Below are 23,389 nucleotides of genomic sequence, written 5' to 3'. Positions count from 1 at the left end.
CCTGCACGGCCTGTTTAACCTTAGGTCTAGCTCCTCCCACTGCTTCCAGATTTGTTATTGTAGTTCCTTGATCGATGGCCGATGATTGTTGATGCTGTTGCTTTTTAGCTTGTTTCTCCATACGTCTAGTAGTCATGCGGCTAGGTCTTAGTTCCATAGCACCTTGCACTTCTAGAGAAGAGAGATGCTCCATCTTGTCTGGTGGTTGTGTAGTTTGCTGTCTATCCTGTCCTTCTTGTGGTCTTTCTCTGGGTCCAGATGGTGCAGGGTGTCCGGCCTTCAATATATTATAATAAAAATCTCGGGCTTTCCATACAGAGTTGAGGCGGTACCTTTGCTTATCAAATGTAAATATGATGCCAAATGGCGCATCCCATCTATACTGTATCTGACGATTTCTGAGTTCTTCGACCAAAAAAGCGTAGTCTCTCCTGGCTCTTAACATTTGAGGTGGTATCTCTTTCAAAACAGCCAGGTCTTGACCGCCAATTTGAAGCTTAGTGTTATAAGACGCTTGCAGTACCATATTTCTAAGCTCTCTTGTAGTAAAATATATAACGATGTCTCGAGGAAGCTGCTTCTGCTTTGCCAGCCAGGAGTTAACGCGGTAAGCTTTGTCAATTTGCCAGTCTTGGTTGGTCCCTGGTCTTCCCATCAGGCGATCAAAAGCTTCCGATAGGATCTGTTTCAGGTTCTCCTGTTTCTCCTCACGCAGCCCCCTTACTCTTAATGCGAACTCCATTTGTCGGTACTGTATCATAATAATTTCTTTTTCAGCATTTTCCACTTTTTGTTCCACCACCTCTGTTTTCAATGTCAAGTTAGCATTGGCATCATTAAGAACCTCTAGAGTATCTTCCATTCCAGAAATATGTTCTGTTAATACAGTTACAAGACTCAGCATGTTGTCTCTAATTTTATCAACCTTAGCGTCAAATTTCTCATACAGCTCCTGTTTAAGTCCTTTTATTTCACTTTTAATTTCTTCTTTCATTTCTTTTATTTCCTCTTTTCTCTCCTCTCTATTATCTCTAAACTTATCTTCCATTTTAATTGTCTGTGCATTAAGAGCCTCGCTTAGATTACTCAGGAAAAATTCTTTCGTTAACACATCCCCAGCAGGGGGCGTAGGAAGCGGAGGCTGCAGCTTTGTGCCAGGCACTGAAGATGTGCCCCTGGAAGTAGAGGGTGACGACTTCAAGTTAATATTTGGTTTTGAGGCCATTTCAAAATTTATCTGCCTGCAGTTAGTAGAACTCTATTGCCTGAATATGCAGCTTTAAGTAAAGAGGCTTTTATTTTGAAGTTTAAGGCTTGGCAAAACTTTCAGTGAGTAAACATTGTATCAAAACCGTTCAGCAGATTCATCACCATTTAACTTCCAAATAAGCAAAGTTAATGAAGGAGTAAAATTCTTCTATTGTGAAACCAAAACATATGATAAGCAATCTCTTTTGTTTTGAATTCTTGTGAGGATTAGCAAAAAGTGTTCGTTATTACCGGAGAAACCAGCCTGCTCGGCGCCATTTTAAAAGCCTCTAAGTAAATAATTTTTCGGAGGAGAAAAAGAAAAGAAGCTAAAATGTTGATAAACAATTATTGTCCACGCAGTAAACGGATTCAGCTCGTGATAAGATTAAATCAAACAAAACTTTGAGCAGAGTGGGGGAGACTTACTTTGTCCCTGCACAAGGCAGTTTGAAGTTCCCAGCACGGACAGCTGTTCTGCCTTGGGCTAGCCCCCCTTTCCTTGCAAGCACAAAAGCTGCAAAAATCGAAGAGCATTTGCCAGCAAAACAGTTTCTTCTTTCCTTCTTGCCTGAAGGATAAGAAAACCTGATAAGACGTCAGATGGAAGATCCTCTAAACAGGTACGTAGCCAGGAATTCGGAGGCAGCTGATTTTTTGCTGCCTCCACCAGCAAGCTCCTCCCAGGAAGTCCTTTTTTATCATTTTTAATACATTGTTTATTTATCTGTAACCTATCTAGAATCACTTTGAGTAAATAGGTGATTATAAACATTCTGTAATAATAATAAATAATAAATAATGAATAATGAATAATGAATAATGAACAATGAACAATGAACAATGAACAATGAACAATGAACAACAATAAACAATAAACAATAAACAATAAACAAACACATAAACACTTAAACACAAAAACACAAACATTAAAAGATAAAAGATAAATAACTGAATAACTGAATAATGATAATAAATAAATAAATAAATAAATAAATAAGAAAGCAAGCAAGCGAGAAGACCCACTAGCCCCAAAAGAAAAGGGAAAAACATTAGGAGGCATCTACAATATACAGGGTAAGGATTGTAACAGCCACTAGGTAGGATAGGCAGCAGAAAACCAGCACAACATATCCATGAATATCAACACTCAGTGAGATGACACAATGAAACTCCTTAGTCACACAACACAGAGATTGACTCGACCATTCGGATGGGGAAACAGTCAGCATCCTCGACCAAGTTAAATCCCAAAGTGCAAGGAAATCTTGGCATATTTGGTATTCAGACAAGTCAGTCATCAACAAACACATCAAGAAGTTTAAAAGAAAGCTGTCAGCTTCTGCTTTGCTGTTGCTTCAGCTGCCATGAAACGGGGAGGGAGGGCACGGTATTTTGGGTGGGGTTACTCATTGTGCTGGAGGAAGGTTCTGGAGTTCTCTGGATGGACGGACTACGCATGCATGGGGGTTTTCCCGCTTAGACTAACGGCACCGACATTCCATCTTCATGATGCCTTTTGAAGTTATCTCACACCTGACACTTGAAGAACTTATGATTGGACTGGGCCGATGATGCCAGGGTGTGTGGAAAGGGCTATTCTATATATCAACTGCTTTCGCGCCTAATTAACCAGACTTTGCTATGCAACTGCTCTCTAGCCATATGTAATTAGTAAAAGTACTTTTGATTTCCTACACATGGAATCGTTGAGTCTTTCTTTCCTAATTATATTATGGAGGGATGCTGACAAGTAGCAAAGTCTGAAAAACCCTTTCCAGGAGACCAACATCTACCGTGTAAATGTCTTCGCCAGCCAGCAGAGAAAAGGAGGCCGTTTGTGAGGGGGCTTCCACCGAGGCCGGGCCCCCCGAACTCTCGTTTCATGAGGCCGGCCCTCCCGAACTCTCGCTTCATGAAGATTTACTTCAGCTGCAGATTTCAAGCCAGCCTGACCCACCTCCCCCCCGATGGTCCACCTCGGTAGGACAAAGAGAGGAGGGGGCAAGCTGGGATGCGGGGGTTACCCGAAGACAACCCCGACAAAGACCGTTGGAGACGGGAGCTGTGAGAAAACCCCAGAGGAGAGATCTACCTGATTACTGGGGACAAAGGTACTTTGGGGAAATAGGTGGAGAAGATGAAGAGGACAGGAGGGGCTGGGAGCGAGAGTACCCATGCGCTGATTCACCCCCCCCTCGGGCTGTTACACCCCCTGCTGCTGAGGCTTTTGCCAGACCAGGGGCTCCACCTCCCCAAAGACACCGAATGGCCAAAATCCCCCCCCCCTGCCTGTGAGATTTAATGGAGATTCTGCAAACCTGGGGCCTTTTATTATGCAAGTCTTTAATTACATGGAAATCTATGGCCGTGATTTTGAAAGTGACACTATGAGAATAAGAATGATTCTGCTCTCTTTAGATGGCGAAGCGGCTGACTGGAGCAATGCATTGCATCTGTCAGCTTCCCCCCTCCTGAGGGATTTTAATAGGTTCATGGAGGCTTTCAAAAGATGCTTTGATGACCCCCTGACAGAAGCGAAGCAAATTAAAATTTATAACCCTCGAGCAGGACGACAGGCCTGTGGCTCGGTATATTCAAGACTTTCAACGCCTTTCCCAGGACATGAGTGGATGGAGTGAGGACGCGCTTTTGGACAAATTTGCTTTGGGCTTAGATGAGGAAATCTATCAGCAATGCGTCAATCGCAATCTGCCCAGGCGCTTGACCGTCTGGTTTGAGCACGCAGCTGACATCGAGCTGGATTTAACCAGGCTTCGTTGTGCCAAAGAGGAAAGACGAATGAGAGAGAAGAAAGCTGCAAAGACCACCCCCCCACCAGGCCGCAAAGCCCCGTTAGGGGGGAAGGGGGAAGGGTGAGGGGGCCCCTCCGGGAGGTCCAGGCCAGTAACGTGCTTCCGTTGCAGGAAATTAGGCCATCGCGCCCCCGACTGCCGTGCTAAATTACCCTCCACCTCCCAACCCCCACCCAAACGAGAGGAGAAGTCTGGCAGAGCCTCCGACAAGAGGAAGAAGGAAGCTGCCTTTGCTATGGATTCCAGACCCCCTCGCTTCGGCCACGCCTTGGAGGGAGAAGCAGACGCCCCCTCCACCTCTTCCGAGGACTCAGATGATGAAGCATCGCCTCACTGGGTGAGTTCAAACAAAGCCCCCATGCTATTCCCCATAGAATTAAAAGTTCCCCCTGATGGGCAGCCGGCATCCCTTCACGCCTTGCTTGACTCAGGGTGTTCCCGGTGCATGATCAACCCTACCATGATTGAAAAACTGGGTCTCAAATTACGGACTTTGAAAACCCCCATTGCTTTTTGCCAGATTGATGGGTCCATTGCGGGAGGGGCCCCCGCCCATTTTTTTACTGAGCCCTTGGAAATGAGGATGGGCTCCCACACAGAACTAATCTCTTTTATAGTAGCGCCTGGAATGGACAGGCCTCTAATTTTGGGCCTTCCTTGGCTCCGGAAGTGGAACCCTTGCATAAATTGGAGGGCTGGCTGGCTGCGCATTCGCACAAAGGAGCCTCCGGAGGGGGAGGGCATTCCTGAACGAACTGTTTCTGACGCTCCTGAGGTGGCCGCTAGAGGGCAGGAGAGGATTGATGGAGAGGAGAAAATTCCTAAAGTATATTGGGACCTCAAGGAGGTTTTTAGCGAAAAGTCCTCCGACAAACTTCCACCCCACAGGCCTACCGACTGCTCCATTGACATTCTACCCGGGGTTAAGCTGCCAAAACCCCAGATCTATTCCATGTCTCCCAGAGAAATGGAAGAAATGCGCAAGTTCATAGATAAAAATTTAGAACGTGGGTTTATCGAACCTGCTCGACCCAAAGTGGCTGCTCCTGTATTATTCCGTGAGAAAAAAGATGGCTCTCTCCGTTTGTGTGTTAACTTCAAAAACTTAAATTGCATCTCCGCCCAAAACCTCTACCCACTTCCGTTGATGAATGACATGTTGGCCCAGCTGGGAAAGGGCTGCATTTTCACTAAATTGGACCTCAGGGAGGCTTACTATAGAGTGTGCATAAAAGAGGGAGACGAGTGGAAGATGGCTTTCAATTGCCCTCTTGGCTGTTTCCAGTTCCGGGTCATGCCATTTGGCCTGCAGGGGGCGCCTGTGGTTTTTATGCAATTAATTAATGAGATCTTGCATGACCACCTCTACAAAGGCGTCATCATATATTTGGATGATATCCTTATCTATACTCTCACCTACTCGCACCTACGACCAACATGTCGCACTTGTGCGCACTGTTTTGAAGAAACTCCGGGCCGCTGATCTTTATGCCAAATTGTCTAAGTGTGAATTTCATCAAACTAAAATTGACTACCTTGGATATCGCATCTCTCCAGCCGGCATTGAAATGGACCCTGAAAAGGTGAGGACGGTCACTGAGTGGGACGCCCCCAGAACTCGTAGGCAATTGCAAAGATTTTTAGGTTTTGCTAATTTCTATCGTCAATTCATTCCTTCTTTTGCCAAAATTGCGCTTCCTATAACTAATTTGCTCAAATCCAAAGGAGAACCTAAACCTAAGCCTAGCAAACCTCTAGACTGGACCATGGAATGCCAGGCGGCTTTCGAAAAACTTAAACGTCTGTTTGCTGCGGAGCCGGTGCTGAAGCATCCCGACATGGACAAGCCTTTCGTCGTCCAAGCTGATGCCAGCGACGTCACCGTTGGGGCCGTCTTGCTGCAAACCAATGACCAAGGTAACCTACAACCTTGCGCATACACCTCCCGGAAGCTCACGGACACAGAGAGACGTTGGGCGGTTTGGGAAAAAGAAGCATTTGCGGTCCGTTGGGCCCTGAGCACGTGGCGCCATTTCCTGGAAGGCGCTAAACACCCTTTCGAGGTGTGGACTGACCACAAAAATTTGGAAGCTTTGAGGACGCCGCGCCGTCTCTCCCCCAAACAAATGCGGTGGGCCCAACATTTCAACCATTTCAACTTCACACTCAAATACATCCCAGGTGGGAAGAATTTCATGGCAGATGCCTTGTCCAGACTCCCTCAATATAACTGCTCTAAACTGAGCATCGTACAACCAGTGGTCCCCGCTTCCAGTCTGGCGGCCCCGGTCATTACTCGCCAACAGGCCCACGCAAAAGTAGAGGTGCCTCAAGACATTCTTTCTGACCTCAAACTCGCACTTCCTCAAGATGACTGGTTCCTAAAGCATCGGGATGAGTGCACTATGAGGGACGAATTGCCATGGGTCGGCACCAAATTGTATGTCCCTGCGTCCCTCCCTCTCGGGATCCTCCGCCGCGCTCATGACTCCAAACTGGCGGGTCATTTTGGTTTCGTTAAAACTTTACATTTAGTGAAGAGGCAATTCTGGTGGCCCTCTTTGAAGAAGGACATTGAACTTTATGTTGCCAGTTGCCCCATTTGTGTGGCCGCTAAACGGGCCCCTGGGAAACCTCAAGGGTTACTCCAATCTGTTGCCCGGCCTGTTGCCCCTTGGAAGGAGATTTCTATGGACTTTATTGTTGAGCTCCCCGAGAGCCAGGGGCATACCGTCATCTGGGTTGTCACGGACTTGTTTTCCAAACAGGTTCATTTCGTGCCATGCCACAAAATTCCTTCCTCTAAGGCACTAGCTAAACTCTTCATTTCCCATATTTACCGCTTGCATGGGGTACCTGATCACATCATCTCCGATAGAGGTGTCCAGTTCACATCAGTTTTCTGGAAAGAATTTCTCAAACGTATTGGCTCCGCCCAGGGCCTTAGCTCCGCCTACCATCCTCAGACTAATGGCGGCTGTGAATGGACTAATTCTGTTCTTGAACAATATTTACGTTGTTTCATCAATTATCAACAAGATGATTGGGTCGATTTGTTACCCCATGCTGAAGTGGCTTACAACAACTCTGTCCATTCCAGCACGGGGTTCACACCTTTCCGAGTCGTCTATGGTCAAGATTTTGTCCCTATTCCTGAATTGCCTCAGGACCAGCCCCAAGTTCCCTCCGTCGCTGACTGGAGTGACCGTCTCAGCCGCATTTGGCCTTTGACCCTGTCAACTCTGGATGCTGCACATCAGGCCCATAAGAAACAGGCGGACAAAAAGCGTATGCAGCCTTATGAATACCGGGAGGGGGACATGGTTTATTTGTCCACTAAATTCCTTCACACCACGCAGAAGTCCAAAAAGTTGGGTCCGAAATATGTGGGTCCGTTCCCCGTTGTGAAGGTCATCAATCCTGTCTCCGTTCGCTTGCAATTACCCAAGCACCTCAACCGGGTTCACCCGGTATTCCACATTAACCTGATTAAACCTGTCCGGGTTTCACATCTGCGTCCGCCTGATGACCCTCCGCCTGCTCCTTTGCTCATTGATGGTGAACAGCATTTTGAAGTTCGTCAAATTCTTGATTCCCGCAAGCGGCGTAATCGCATCCAATACTTGGTGGCTTGGAAACATTTCCCTCCCTCTCATACGGAATGGGTTGACAAATCCCATGTTCGTGCCCCCCGCCTCCTTCAGAAGTTTTATGATGCTTATCCTGACAAGCCTTACTTTTTCTCTTTCCCCTCCCTATTTCTTTTGTGTTTTGTTGTTCATCTGTTTTTTGTTTTTTTTTAGGCATGATCGCCTTTTTCCGGGGGACGGCCGGATGTCAGCTTCTGCTTTGCTGTTGCTTCAGCTGCCATGAAACGGGGAGGGAGGGCACGGTATTTTGGGTGGGGTTACTCATTGTGCTGGAGGAAGGTTCTGGAGTTCTCTGGATGGACGGACTACGCATGCGTGGGGGTTTTCCCGCTTAGACTAACGGCACCGACATTCCATCTCCATGATGCCTTTTGAAGTTATCTCACACCTGACACTTGAAGGACTTATGATTGGACTGGGCCTATGATGCCAGGGTGTGTGGAAAGGGCTATTCTATATATCAACTGCTTTCGCGCCTAATTAACCAGACTTTGCTATGCAACCGCTCTCTAGCCATATGTAATTAGTAAAAGTACTTTTGATTTCCTACACATGGAATCGTTGAGTCTTTCTTTCCTAATTATATTATGGAGGGATGCTGACAAGAGCTAAAAGAACAAACATTCATTTTTGGAATCTAATTTTAGTAGGCTTTTGATCCCACTTAACAGGAGGTGTATAGACTCTGCAGTATCCGATGCAATCTTTGTTGAACAGGACAATTTTTTGTCTTGCTGTTTCATGTAGTTTAACACCACAACATTTTATACCTGACACAAATATTTGCCATTTTTCCTGCTCTTGTATCTTGGTTCACCCTTTCAAAAATGAAGAAGACTTCAGACTGAACAGCCTTTTAAAGTGGGGTTTTTGTGCTAAGAATGCAACTTATGGTCCTTAATACAGTTTCACCCCACAATATTTGTAAATTTCATCAGGTACAAGCTTTAGGGAAAAATAGTATCAGAATTGTTTTCTACAATCGCCATACAACTTCCGTTGCCAAACCTTCTCTTGGTTACTGTCAATCATTCCAAGCATTATTCCTTCCTATTGCTAAATCAACAGATTAGGCAATAAATTCATATTTATCTATATCTTCCCCTATGCAGAGCTTCTGTTTAAAGCTCTGAAAACTTGAATGAAATTTCAGTGGTATCATGATTCTTCATACCAGATGATCAGAACTAAATAGCAAATCTAACTTATAAATTTGATGTGGATTTGAAGATCTGAGATTAGTTAGACTGACATGCTTCTCTCCCCACCCCTCTCTCTCCCCGTTTGTCTGTTCCCTGCCTGACTAGCTGTCTGGTTTATCTTCAATTCAATAAGAATGAAAATTCTTAATTCAAAGATTGGGCCATTTGGTATGTAAAAAGCCTCAATACCTCCCTCCCCCCCAAAATGACTTTTGTGCATAGATAAAAAATTTAATGACCTTGAATTCGAAATTAGAAGGTTCAAACTGTTGGTTTTGAGCTCTTACAAAGCTACACCTCTTATAATCTGATAGGCTACTTCACTTGAACTAATTGACTTCAGTTCACATCCTCAGCCAACTGGAAAAAATATGCAGTTCATTCCTGCTATATAAACTAGACAACAGTAGGATACGAACAGAAATCAAGCTGTTTGGAGTTAACCTGGGAACGTCAAGTAATTAAACAATGAGTCACCATAATAACATTTCATGAATCTTGCTTTGCTCTTGTATTCTACATTTGGTTGTTTAAACTCCACCCACATTCCAGAATATTTCATTTTCTGTTGCTATGTACAGAATCCACATTTTCAAATGTTTGAGTCTGTCCTAACATCTCTCTTACACAGACACTTGTAATTCTCCTATAACGATCTCTGTTGAGATTCCTTTCTAAGAATAGGGTCAGTTTCTATCCTTGTTCTATGAAAATGAGTACCTGTCTGCCATTGTTGAGTGTGATATTGCTTAAGATTGTCCAAAATGCAGCTTCTGGACAGGCACCTCCTCAGGGCTTCAGATATGCCTCTTACGACGTGATCATCCCAAGGAAGCTGTCTCCCAAGTATGGGCAAGAAGAACCCCAGGATGTGAGCTACCTCCTGCCCATTGAAGGAAATCCCCATGTGGTATTCCTCAGGCAAAGAAGGAACTTCATCCCTAAAGTCTTTCCTGTCTTCACCTATGATACAGCAGGAGATCTCCAGGTGGATCATCCTTTTATCAAGGATGATTGTTTCTACCATGGATTTATACAGAGAAAGTCCCCTTCTCGAGTCACCCTCAGTACATGTTCAGGAGGCCTGAGAGGTCTCATACAAATGGAAAATAAGACCTATGAAATTGAACCAGTTCAGGAATCTTCTACCTTTCAACACGTGGTGTTTCAGTTAGAAGTAGAGGAAGGGGTTCCTCGAATGACTTGTGGAGTAGGAGAGAAACAGCAGAAACATCAAGAGGACACAATTCCCAAAACAGAGAATCTTGGAAAGAAAGATGTTTTTGGTAAATCCTGGTGGCCACATAGGAGATATGTTGATGTAGCAATTGTGATTGATCATGAACGATATTTGCAGTTTAACACCAATGAATCTTTTATTACAATGCGAGTTCTGGATATTATCCACACTACAAATTCATTTTATTATGCACTTTCTGTTCATCTTTCAATAGTAGGCTTAGTGATATGGTCACAAAGCAACCCCATAGAGATTACCACTTCATCAGATGACACCCTTAAATTGTTTAATACTTGGAGAAAAGACCACCTGCTTAAAATTTTAAAAAATGATGCTGGTCACTTATTTGCATATAGGGATTTTGGGGTAATAGTAGGACTTGCTTATGTTGGAACTATATGTAGCAGTCATTGGGCAAGTGGTATAGAATCGTATAGAACTTCCAGTTTGTTTTATATGTCTGAACTATTTGCCCATGAACTGGGACACAATCTTGGAATGCAACATGATGAAAATTATTGTCATTGTGGAAAGCCTGTTTGCATTATGGCACCCTATGCAGCAGAGACTGATAAATTTAGTAACTGCAGTTACAAGGATTATTTTCACTATAGAAACACTTGGTGTTTATTTGTCCCACAAAACACTAGCACAACGATTACATATTGTGGTAACAAAAGAGTGGAAAATGGAGAGCAGTGTGACATTGGGTCAGAAACACAATGCAAGTCAGATCCGTGCTGTCTACGTAATTGTCGTTTGCGCCCCACAGCTGTTTGTGCCTTTGGACTGTGCTGTGCTAACTGCCAGTATCGTCAACGTGGAACTGTTTGCAGAGAGAAGATTAGCAGTTGTGATCTCCCTGAATATTGCAATGGGACTTCAGAGCACTGTCCAGAAGATGTGCATGTGCAAGATGGTGCCTTGTGTAATGATGGTGTGTATTGTTATCATGGGAAGTGCACGACTCATGATATGCAGTGCAAAATGATATTTGGTAGTGGAGCAACAGTCGCTTCTGAAGCTTGCTTTAGACAAGTGAATAATAAAGGTGATCGCTTTGGCAACTGTGGCCTTAAACATGGAAATTACAAGAAATGTGATACTGGGGATAGCCTGTGTGGCCGTATTCAGTGTAAAAGTGAAGAAATTCCTTCTTTGGAGGATCACACTACAATAATTCATACTTCCACTGGAGATAATCAATGCTGGGGTACTGACTACCACACTGGGATGAAGGTAGATGATATTGGAGCCGTGAGAGATGGTACTCCTTGTGGCAATAACACGTTGTGCATTGAGGGGAGTTGTGTCAATGTGTCCATTCTGAAATATGACTGTAATGTCACAATGTGCCACAATCGGGGAGTTTGTAACACTCTCAAACACTGTCACTGTGATATTGGATGGGCCCCTCCAGACTGCAGCAATATAGGCTATGGAGGTAGCATAGACAGTGGGCCACTTCCCATTTCAGTAGAGGCTAAAGGTAGTGTGAAAATCTCAGCTATAGCTGGAATATTCTGTGCCTTTTGTCTCACAATTGTTTCTACTGGTCTGATTATCTGGTTCAAAGATAGGCTGAGAAACCGATTTGGAAAATTTCAGGGAAGAGTCCATGCTACAGAATCAAATGATGAAGGAGCACCAATGTAACTCACCCTTGCTAAGAATGTACAACCCATCCAGAATAAGGACAGCAATTAATAGTCAAATTGAAAAACAAAAAAATTGAAACTTTAATGTTTTAAATATATTTCCCTGTCATTTCTTTGAAGGTGAAGAAACCTTGTGATATAGTCTGTGAGAATGAGTTGAGTAAATCTCTGATTTGTAATGAAAAATAACTCCGCAAGACAGCCCTGAAAACGAAGCGTCAGAACTGAAGATAACCTCAAGCATTAGCCAACTATACCAACTGTACATTGGATGTGAAACAAAGATCAAGAGGCATTGTTGCTTATAGAGAATTTGGGCTGTCAACACAGCACTGCACATCGACCCTTCTCTAATTCTGCCCTGTTAAGATTAATGATGAAATTATTATGGACGTTTAGTATTGTGAAGCCACTCAATGACTACTGGAGAAAGACATCTCCAACATGGCCCTCTGTGTTATTCAGTTACAACTGGTCTCATCTGTTCTACTATGATTGATCTGTTTTAAATAAAAGATTGTTTAGGTTTTAGCCTAGCTCTTAGTGTCATCAGTGTGCCCAGCTACCCTTTCTCACACACTGCAAAAAACACACTGACACGAGAGAGAGGGAGGGAGAGAGGGAGGGAGGGAGAAAGATTCATATAAACGAACTCTCATAGAGAGCTACGTCTGGTAGAAGAGCCCTTCATTCATCCACCACCAATTCCTCCTCTGGCTCACAGCTACAAGAAACATCAGTCACTTTATAATGATAATAACTTAGCAAAGAAATAGAGCCATGTTGCTTCTTCCTTCCTTCTTCTTATTGGCCAAGTGTGATTTGGACACACAAGGAATTTGTCTTTGGTGCATATGCTCTCAGAGTACATAAAACGAAAAAGAAAGGGAAAAAATACATTCATCAAGAATCACAAGATACAACACTTAGTGATAATCATAGGTTACAATCATACTAGGAAACAAACAGAACAATATAAACCGTAAAAATACAAGCAAGTGGTTATAGTCCTAAGTGGGAGGAGATAGGTAATAGAAAGGATGAGAAGAAGAATAGTAATATAGTCTTTATTTCCACTATAGAAACACTGGCTGCTTATTTGTCCCACCAGACACTAGTACAAAATTTAGTTTAAATCCTGCACTGTCCCTTTCTATCTTCTCAAGTGTTTCCCCCAGATCACAGAATTTATTTTTCCACATGGAGCTTTCTTGAAATTCAATAGCTCCATTTCCACATTTCCTAAGTCTAACCAGTGTAAACAGATAATATCAAGTTCTTTAAATTTGGCTTTATCTGGAGAAGTAAGAAAATACAGCATTGTCTCCACCTTACTGAACTGTAAAACTCTGTTACCAAAATTCAACTTTGGAGCTGCTACAATGCTAGAAAATTCCTTATTGATTTCCTGATGACTTGTAGGCTTGTCTGCAAATGTAGAAATTTCTAAATGCATTTTTAGATTTGGAAAATATTTCAGCTGCCCACTTTCAAAGTCTCTTTCAAAAACTTCCAGTTTTCTCTCAAATGTTTTGATATCACAAAAGATCCTTTCTGCTGTTTCCCCAAAACCTTTTAGTTGTTTGTTCAGTACATTGAAGAATACTGTAAAATCTGTAAAAAAAAAAATGTGAGGTTGGTAACCAGGCCATTATCAGTGAGCTGTGGATATTCCTGCCCTTTTTCATCCATAAACAGCCTAATTTCATCCAAGCAGGCTATATAACTCTGCAGGACTCATCCTCTGCTCAGCCACCGGACATTATTGTACATAAGTAAACAATTATACTGTGCCTGAACTTCCTCAAGGAGTTCTTTAAACTGTCGATAATTCACAACACGGGCTGTTGTGGCCCAGCAGAAGCCGTTGGAGCTGCCACCAGACTCCGACAGCGAGGGGCCCTATGAGTCGGCTCTGGAGGATGCAGAGGACCCGGACAGGGTTCCGACTCCGAGCAGGACGCAGAGAGGCTGGTTGGCCACCAGGAGGCGCCTGAACCTTGAACCAGTGGGGAGGAGACAAGGGAGTGTGATCCTGACATCATGCATTTGAGCATTTGGGAGGAGACAAGGGAGTTGGTCCTGGATGCCCAGCAACGGAGAGCTAATAGGCGTAAGGAACAGTTATGCAGTTACAGGAGATAATTGCACTCAGCTGGTGGTAATTAGGCTCCTCTCAAGACTATAAAAGGAATGATTGTGCGCACGCTCAATGCAGGAGTCAACATATTTACTAGAACTGGAGAACTCTTGTGGCTAGCTTGGCAGGCTGGATTGCTACCAAGGACTGGTCTGTGCTGGATTGCTGCCAAGGACTTGTCTGTGCTGGATTGCTTCCAATGACTGGTCTGTGCTGGATTGCTGCCAAGGACTGGTCTGTGCTGGATTGCTTCCAAGGACTTGTCTGTGCTGGATTGCTTCCAAGGACTGGTCTGTGCTGGATTGCTACCAAGGACTTGTCTGTGCTGGATTGCTACCAAGGACTGGTCTGTGCTGGATTGCTTCCAAGGACTGGTCTGTGCTGGATTGCTGCCAAGGGCTAGTCTCTGTGTTAATAAATCCTTGAAGTATATTTGTCTCGGCGTGCTTTGGTGTAGGACGAGGGGGGATGGGTCAGAACAACGAGCCATGATGAAATTCACAATTTTTGTGACATTTTTGAGGACATCTTCAAATTTTTTGCTGCTTTCCCTGGCACAAAGAGCTTCTTGATGTATAATACAATGGAACTGGATGACTATGCTTTATTTCTTTAACAAACAACTGTATGAAACCAGATGTTGCCCGCACCATAGAAGGTGCTCCATCAATAGTAATTGAAACCACTTTTTCTGGTCTTATGTCTTGTGACGAAAAAGCCTCCATCATAGCATTGTAGATATCTATCCCTTGTGTTCTTTCAGGCAAAGACACCAGTTTCACCAGCTCTTCTCTCATGATGTCACCAACAGCATAATGCAAAATTACTGCTACCCTTGCATGAGTATTTACATCAGTGCTTTCATCCAAGCACATGGAGTAACAGGCTGCCTTTTGTAAGTAAGAGGTGAGTTGCTGACTAACATCAGTTGCCATGCGCTGGATTCGAATTTTAACAGTATTTCTGCTAAATAGAACCTCAGAGATGCATTTCATAATTTTATCCTTGCTTGGGAAATCCTGAAAAAGGGAATCAGTTCCAGACAACATGGCTGTTTTGATAATATCCCCATCAGAGAGGGGCCATGTTCTGCTTAGGCACAGTGAAATTTGAAAACTGGCAGTTGTCAGATGATTTGTTCTGGGCAGAAAATTGGAAAACCTAAGAGTCTGGGAATGATAGTTCCTCGCTTTTCTTTCAATAAACTCTTTTCTTTTCTTTCAATTGCACAATGAGGGATCCAAATCAAACCTATCCCTGTACCAAAAGTAGCTCACACTATTAGTTAATACTGAAGAAATTCCCTGAATCAACCAATCTACAGCAGTGATTCCCAGCTGGGGGTTCTTTTGAATTTGCTGAATAGGAGAAAGCAATTTCACAGAAGAGGGGATGGAGAGGTTCGTGGGATGGTTTGTCTGGGGAAATTCTCACTCACTCCCAGACCCCTTTGGGATCAAGCAGAACACCCGCAGCCCTCCACTGTGTCCTCAGGCATTGGAACATTAGGGGGGGGTGCTTTTCAAGGAGCCACAAGGGGGCTGAGAGCTGGTTTTTGTCCCACAAGTAAGATTTGGTCCAACATGAAGGTCTTTTATTTGCTCCTTGTACTCTTTGTCTTTGCATTTTTATCAGTCTTTTAATTCCAGAAATCAGGCTCTGGATTAAATGGTACTCTAGACAAAAGATGGAGAAGAGTATCTTGCTTTTAGACATGATAATAGCTGTCTGTCATGTCTATCTGCCAGCAGCTCCTCTGGGGGAAGGAGAAGAAGAATGAGAAGTCAGGATAGGGAGGAGACGACCAGGAAAGGGAGAGAGAATGGGAGAAAGGAAGGCTGAGAGGAGGGAGGGAAGGCTGAAGGGTGTGTGTAGGGCTCATTTGTGAATATTAACATGGGTGCTCTGAGCAGAGACAGACATCCCAGAGGCACTGAAGCAACCGCCCCTCTTCCCTCCGGGCAAATGAGGGGTTTCCTTGCTATAACTTTCAATGACCCAACAGCTGCATGGAAGCCAGATGTTGGGAAATCACTCCTTGCTCGGTCCTCTACAGAGCAGGAGCCTCCCACCCGCACTACTGAATCAGTGATCTCCTTCGAATAGTACCTGGAGGCTGTTAGGGGCTGGATGGTGAGCAACAGGTTGAAACTGAATCCTGGGAAGATCGTGTGACTGTGGGTTTAGGGCGCTTTGGTCCATGGACAGTTGCCATTTATGGTCTAGGAGGGTGTGGCACTTCCCCAAATACACCCACTGCATAATCTTTGAGTTCTCCTGAATTTGTGACCTGCTGAAAGAGCAAGTGGCAGTTTTGGGGAGAAGGACCTTTGGACAACTACGAGCTGTGCACCAATTACACCCTTTCCTGGACCAACCATCCCTACTCTCTATCACTCATGCCTTAGTCACTTGTCTTGACAATTGCAATGCGCTCTACATGGAGCTGCCCTTGAAAGCCCTCCAGAAGCTCTAGTTGATTCAAAATGAAGTGGCCCACATGGTTTTGTGCAGATCTCTACATGCACATGTGTCACATCTATCACAGGAGCTGCATTGTTAGCCAACGTGGCTACAGGTTCAATTCAAGGTGCTGGTTTTCACCTTTAAAGCCTCCTATCAATACAGGGTCTTGGGGCTCATGGGGTAGTGGCCTCAGAATTGACCTGACCACAGGTTTTAAGAGGCTGCTATGGAATACCAGGTGTATCTTCCATAGCAGTCGGGGCCATTTTAATTGCACTGTGACCAGGTTGATAATCTTCACTATGGGTAATGGCCTCCTGAACTTAGATCCCAACTTTTTGCTGGGGAGTTTTAACTTCAAGTTTTTTGTGGAGAGGTAGACCTTTCCCCCCATCTGGGATGGCCATTGTGGGGTTCAGTGTTCATCTGCCTGTGTCTTATAGGTCTGTGCTGCTTTAGCTAGCACTTTCTTGACATTTTCCAATGCTTCTTTTACCATTGACAGCTAGTCTGTCAAGCTGATTGAGGAGGGGGGGAAATCCCTTGGGTATTCTGGCATTGGGACAAAGTCCATGCCACTCACTACTTTGAACGAAGTTGGTCCCATGCTACTGTGAACAGCATTATTATACGCAATCTCAGTGAAAGGCAGGAGGTTTGCCCAATTGGACTGCTAATAGTTTGCCTGACACCTCAGGTATTGCTCTACCATGGTGTTCAGACATTCTTCTCATTATTAGCTGGATGAAAAGCCGAGCTAAGCTGCTAGGACACACCTTTGTACCGCAGGAACTCCCTCCAGAACAACCATGAACTGGACCTCTCGGTCTGAGATGATTCTTTGTGGCACTCTATGCAGGTAGTAGATGTGCTTCAGGAACAGTTTGGTTAGCTGGTGGGTTGAGGGTAGGCTGCTGCAGGATATGAAGTGTGCCTGCTTGGAGAATAAGTCTAGCACAATCCAGATCACAGTGTCCCCCCTCAATTCTTTGCCAACTCCACTATAAAGTCCACTGCAATTTCCTCCCATGGCCTCGCTGGCTCTGCCACTGGTTGTAGCAGTCCGGGGGGAGGGGTCTTGTTCCTGTCAGTGTTCCAAATGTCATCCAGAATTAAATCAGAGTTCAAGGCATAGCTTTCATCAACATTCCAATTTAATAAGAGAGACATGTTGGTACATCTGAGGAAAACCCGATCCTGAAAGCTTCCTGGGTTTCCCACCCGGTTGAAAGTTCATCCTCTTCCCCCACACCCACAAGTCCATCACATGGTCCAATCTTCCATTGCCATGCTGCCATTTCCACCCATCTAGTTCCGGTCAGGTTGAGAGGTGCAGAGACAAAGAATGACCTTGGGATTCTAGAAACGAATGTTTTATTTTGACAACAATACATTCTACTCCTTACTATTCCTCCTCCCAATTCCCCACTAATGAAACAGCGTAGTAAAATAATAGAGTGTGTGGCAGGCCAAAGATCCTAAAAGGAATATGAGTGCATGCCTGGTGTTCCCCTTAGTGAATTATTCCCACCAGGCTTCTGGGTGTTTCACCAGCTGAGCCCAGGGCAGGGGTGGGGGGATGGGGGTGGTTATTAGGGAAAGTCTCGGACCTCAGGAGGTCACCGTGCCTCAGATAGGTGGGTGTGAGTCCCTTTTTGTGAAATGGGGCCTTGGAGTTCAGGTGGGCCTTTTTGTTACGTACCTGTCTCCCTGCTACGTTTCATCGGCCCTGCTGGAGCTGCTGGATGTGTTAGCTGGATTGGCGGTTGATTTCCCCAGGCTGATGATCCTGGGGGATTTCAATCTGCCTTCCATTGGCGAGACATCCAAGTCAGCTCGGGAGTTCATGGCTTCCATGATGGCTATGGACCTAACTCAGTTAATTCAAGACCCCACCCATAATGTGGCAGTGGATGAATGATCTAGATTTAGGGGATATTTCTATCCAACCCTTGTCATGGTCGAACACTAATAAGAATTCATATTAAATCCTACTTAGTGGCGATAAAAGCGGCAAAACGGCAACACTTTCTGCTCTTATCGCGTCCGCACATAACTGCCCAGCCGCCCTGTTTAGGCTGACCTGCTCCTTACTTAACCAAGGAACTGGGAAAGGCCCCTTGCAGGGTAGAGGTGAAGAATTTGTTCAGTATCTGCAGGATAAAATCACTCAGATCCAAACAGGCTTGGACTCTGACTGGGTAGATTTGGGTGAGTCGACAGGGATGAATCTTGTGGAGACCATCTGGGATGAGTTTGACCCTGTGACACCCAAGGGCATGGACAGGATTATGGAGATACTCAGTGCTGCTACTTGTGTGCTGGACCCGTGTCTCTCTTGGTTAGTCTCAGCTTCCCGGGAGGTGACACGAGGCTGGCTCCAGGCGATTACCAACACTTCGTTGAGAGAGGGGTTCTTTCCCACCACCTTGAATGAGGTGGTGGTGAGGCCCCTCCTTAAGAAGCCTTCCCTGGACCCAGCTTCTTTAGCCAATTATCGTCCAGTCTCCAACCTTCGCTTTGTAGCGAAGGTTGTTGAGAGTGCAATAGCACGTCAGCTTCCCCAGTTTCTGGATGAAGCTGTCCACCTGGATCCATTTGAGTCGGGTTTCAGGCCCGGATACAGCACTGAGATGGCATTGGTCACGTTGGTCGATGATCTCTGGTAGGCTCAGGACAGGGTCTGCTCCTCTGTCCTGGTCCTGTTAGACTTCTCAGCGGCTTTCGATACCATCGACCATGCTATCCTACTGTGACGACTCAGGGGGTTGGGAGTGGGGGGCACCTTTTTACGGTGGTTCTCCTCCTACCTGTTGGATCGGTCACAGTTTGTGTTGACCGAAGGGCAGGGATCAACCCCGAGGTACATCACTCGGATATGCGGCTTAGTTTAGAAGAACACCTGATGGCCATAACCAGGGGTGCCTTTTACCAGGTTCGCCTGGTACGTCAGTTGCGCCCCTTCCTGGATCGGGATGCTCTGTGCACAGTCACTCATGCCCTCGTCCTTTCTCGCCTGGACTACTGTAACGCTCTCTACATGGGGCTGCCCTTGAAGAGCACCCAGAGGCTTCAGCTGGTCCAGAATGCGGCTGTGCGGGTTATCATGGGGGCACCTAGGTGCTCCCATGTTACACCCCTTTTAGGCAGCCTGCACTGGTTGCCGGTTGTCTTCCGGGTGCGATTATGACCTTTAAAGCGCTCCATGGCTTAGGCTCAGGATACCTGCGAGACCACCTACTGCCACCGGTAGCCTCCCACCGTCCAGTGCGATCCCACAGAGTTGGCTTCCTTAGGGTGCCGTCGGCCAGACAGTGTCGGCTAGCGACCCCCAGGGGGAGACCCTTCTCTGTGGTAGCGCCTTCCCTCTGGAATGAACTGCCCCCGGAACTTCGTATAATCCCCGACCTCCGGTCCTTCCGATGTGCCCTAAAAAGGTGGCTTTTCCAGCAAGCCAGCCTGGCCTGAACAAAGCAAAATAAATTATTGATCATTGTTAATTTTAATTCGATTTTTTTTAAAAAAAATGTTATTGTTAATTCTAATTGGGTTTGTTTGGAATATTCTATTTAATTTTTTTAAACTTTTGTATTATGTGTTTCTTTTAATGTTGTATGCCGCCCTGAGTCCTTGGCAGAAGGGCAGCATATAAATCTAATAAACCAAACCAAACCATTGTGGTGCAAATGGTGCACTTTTCACATAACTGTCCAAATCTTTCTTCCCGCCAGACCACCAGAGTTGCCCCCATACTAAATGTAAAGTCTTTAGAAACTCAAAGTGGCCCGCCAATTTGATGTTGTGGCTCTTCCTCTGCATAGGGACTCTGGGATGTAGAGTTTTGTCCCCTTTTTGTCAAGATATGTTGGTTGTCATGGAAGTAGGGATCTGCTAGCATTTCTATTTTGAGTTCAATGGTTAGATCACTTGCTGTTCAATCTTGCCAGTCACGGTGTTGTCATCTGGTGGTCACTTGGGCTTCTGGTGGTCATGTGGTACCAGGTTAGCAGTGCCCATCTTACAGCAAAAGCTTCTTCTTTTTCCCTTGCAGCCCAGTGCCTCTCTGTGTCCATAGGTTTGTGGGAAGTGCAGGGCTGTAATTTTCCTTGGCTAGGAAATTCCTCCCCCTGGGATGCGTTTCAGCATGAAGTTGAAATGGCTGAAGTATTGAGCCCAATGGACTTGTTTGGCCGATAGTTTTCATGGGGTCCTAAGGGACTCCAGATTTTTGTGGTCAGTCGAGACTTCAAATGTTTTCTCTCCTCCTGCCCCACTTCCAGCATGTGGCACCAGGTTAGCAGTGCCCATCTTACAGCAAAAGCCTCCTTTTCCCTTGAAGCCCAGAGCCTCTCTGTGTCCATAAGTTTGGGAAGTGCAGGGCTGTAATTTTCCTTGGCTATTTCTTGGGAGTAGCATTGCTCCCACTGCCATGTCACTGGCATCTGCTTGGATAATGAAGGGTTGTTTGGGATGAGGAGGTTTCAGCAGTGGTTCCTTTGAAAAAAGTTCTTTTAGTGTTTTGAATGACTTTTTGCAGGTCCCACTGTTGGGGTTGTCCCGGGCAGGGCTTCCTCCCTGGACTCCCTGTCTTTAGGAGGTCTGTCATGGGTTTGGCAATCTTTGCAAAGGAGAGGATGAATTGCCTGTAAAGGTTTGTGAAACCTAGGAAGCTTTGTAGCTGTCTGTAGTTGCAAGGAGGCTGCCAGTTTAAGATGGCTTGTACTTTGGCTGGGCCCATCTCTATGCCCTCATTTGACATGTGGTAGTCCAGGTTGTCTAGCTGTGTGCAGTGAAACCCAGATTTTGACAGCTTGGTGTACAGGTTTGCCACCAGACGTTTTTGCAGTACCTGGTGGACTAGGGGTGTGTGGTCCTCCATTGTCTCAGTGTAAATGAGGATGTCATTCAGGTAGACAAGAACCCCCTTATAGAGGTGCTCATGCAGCACCTTGTTTATTAACTGCATCAACACCACTGGGACCAGCGACGTGCAGTGAGGTTTATGGCTGGTGAGGCACTGACGTCTTCACCCAGATGCTGAGGAACAGAAACATTTTACATTTACAAAATATAACAAATACATTTCAGTACTTCAACAGCATACAGGTAGTCCTCAACTTACAACTGTTCATTTAGTGACTATTCAAAGTTACCCCACTGAAAAAAGTGACTTAAGACCGTTTTTCACTTATGACCATTGCAGCATCCCCATGGTCACATGATCAAAATTCAGATGCTTTGCAACTGGTTCATACTTTTGATGGTTGCAGTGTCCTGGAGTCACATGATCACTTTGTCCAACCATCTTACATTTTGCAAACTTCTGACAGTAGATAAGCAAAGTCAATGGAGGAAGCCAGATTCACTTAACAACCGTGTTACTAACTTAACACCTGCAGTGATTCACTTAACAACTGCAACAAGAAAAGTCGTAGAGTGGGGCAAAATTCACTTAACTGTCTTACTGTGCAAAATAAAATTTTAGGTTTGATTTTTTTTTACTAAAAGTTTTAATGAGTTTTACAATTATATACCTTTCCTCCCTCCCCCTCGATCCCTCATCCCCTCCCTCTTCCCCCCCACAACCTCCCAATGCAAATACAGGGTATAAACATTTAGCAACCATATACTAAAATAAACTAACTAACTTTAGCGTCATCCCTCGCTTGTACTTTTACTCCCCTTTTGTAAAGCTAACTTTAAATAAGTTGTAACATTCCTTGCTCATTCATTCATAAGCTATCTGAAGTTTCTTAGTCCCATATTTATTTTGAATGTAATCAATCCATCTTCTCCATTCCAGCTTGTATTTCCCATCTGAATAATCCTTGAGATATGCTGATATTTTTGCCATCTCTGGTTTGTTACTTTTAACGTCCATTCTTTCTTCTTCCAGTACTGCGCCACCAACAGTCTTGCTGCCATTGTTAAGTTCAGAATCAAATTAGTCTCTATAACTGTACAATCTGTGATTATACCTAACAAGAATAACTGAGGAGTAAACTTTATCCACTTTTTAAGAATATTTTGCATAATCCACCATGTTTTAATCCAAAATGCTTTGACTTTTTTACAAGTCCACCATATATGATGATACGTAGCATCAGCACAATCACATCTCCAGCATTTAGGATGTAAGTTCGGAGACATACAAGCTAATTTTTTAGGATCTAAATGCCATCTATAAAACATCTTGTAGAAATTATCTCTCAGGTTTTGGGCTTGCGTAAATTTTATGTTTCTTACCCATATCGTTTCCCATGTTTCCATCATTATTGGTTCTTCAAAATTTTGTGCCCACTTTATCATACAGTCTTTAACTAACTCTGTTTCAGAATCTATTTCTATCAATATATTATATAACCTTTTTATATGTATTTGACTTTGGTCCCTAATTTGTTTTACTAGGTTGTCCTCATTTTGCATAATACCAATTTTCTGGTCTTTTTTTCCATCTGGCCTGTAGCTGTCCATACTGAAACCAGGTTTGAATTACCCTTTCCACTTTTAGTACATTCAGAGGTTTTAACTGTAATACACCTCCTTCTATAGTAAGAAGCTGTCTGTATGTGGTTACATCCTGTTTTTGTTCTGTGCTTATATTCTCTATTGCGTGTCTGGGTATTGGCCACATAGGTATCTTATCATTTAATTTATGTTGATATTTTTTCCAGACACGCAATAGAGCATTCCTTAAAATATGACTTTTAAAAATCTTATCCACCTTCTTATCATATATTAAATAAGCATGCCAACCATATACCAAATCATACCCTTCAATGTTCAGTATTCTATCCTCTGTTGAGTTGATCCAATCACTAATTATTGATAAAACTACTGCTTCATAATATAATTTTAAGTTTGGCATTTTCAAACCTCCTCTCTTACGTACATCTTGCATTATTTTAAGTTTTATTCTCGGTTTCTTCCCTGCCCAAACAAATTTATTAATACCCTTCTGCCATTCTT

General features: G+C 44.4%; 1 protein-coding gene across 1 annotated transcript; it reads left to right on the top strand.

The window, feature by feature from the left end:
- Window positions 1-3,873: 3,873 nt before the first annotated feature.
- On the top strand, window positions 3,874-11,812 carry LOC116505782 (disintegrin and metalloproteinase domain-containing protein 20-like). The gene is made up of 3 exons (XM_032213171.1): window positions 3,874-4,068; window positions 5,102-5,154; window positions 9,655-11,812. Exons 1-3 carry the CDS (start codon window positions 3,874-3,876, stop codon window positions 11,810-11,812), a joined length of 2,406 nt encoding a protein of 801 aa, XP_032069062.1.
- The last annotated feature ends 11,577 nt before the right edge of the window (window positions 11,813-23,389 follow it).

This window comes from Thamnophis elegans, chromosome 1 (genome assembly GCF_009769535.1).
Source record: "Thamnophis elegans isolate rThaEle1 chromosome 1, rThaEle1.pri, whole genome shotgun sequence".
In the NCBI taxonomy this organism is placed as follows: domain Eukaryota; kingdom Metazoa; phylum Chordata; class Lepidosauria; order Squamata; family Colubridae; genus Thamnophis; species Thamnophis elegans.
This window is presented reverse-complemented; position numbering and strand designations above follow the sequence as displayed.

What these genes read in the sequence shown, in the direction of transcription:
- LOC116505782 (XM_032213171.1), top strand. Translation starts at nt 3,874, where the DNA reads ATGAGTGGATGGAGTGAGGACGCGCTTTTGGACAAATTTGCTTTGGGC. An exon ending in GAATGAGAGAGAAGAAAGCT is followed by an intron (nt 4,069 to 5,101) that starts GCAAAGACCACC and finishes CTCGACCCAAAG; the next exon opens with TGGCTGCTCCTGTATTATTC. An exon ending in ATGGCTCTCTCCGTTTGTGT is followed by an intron (nt 5,155 to 9,654) that starts GTTAACTTCAAA and finishes GCCATTGTTGAG; the next exon opens with TGTGATATTGCTTAAGATTG.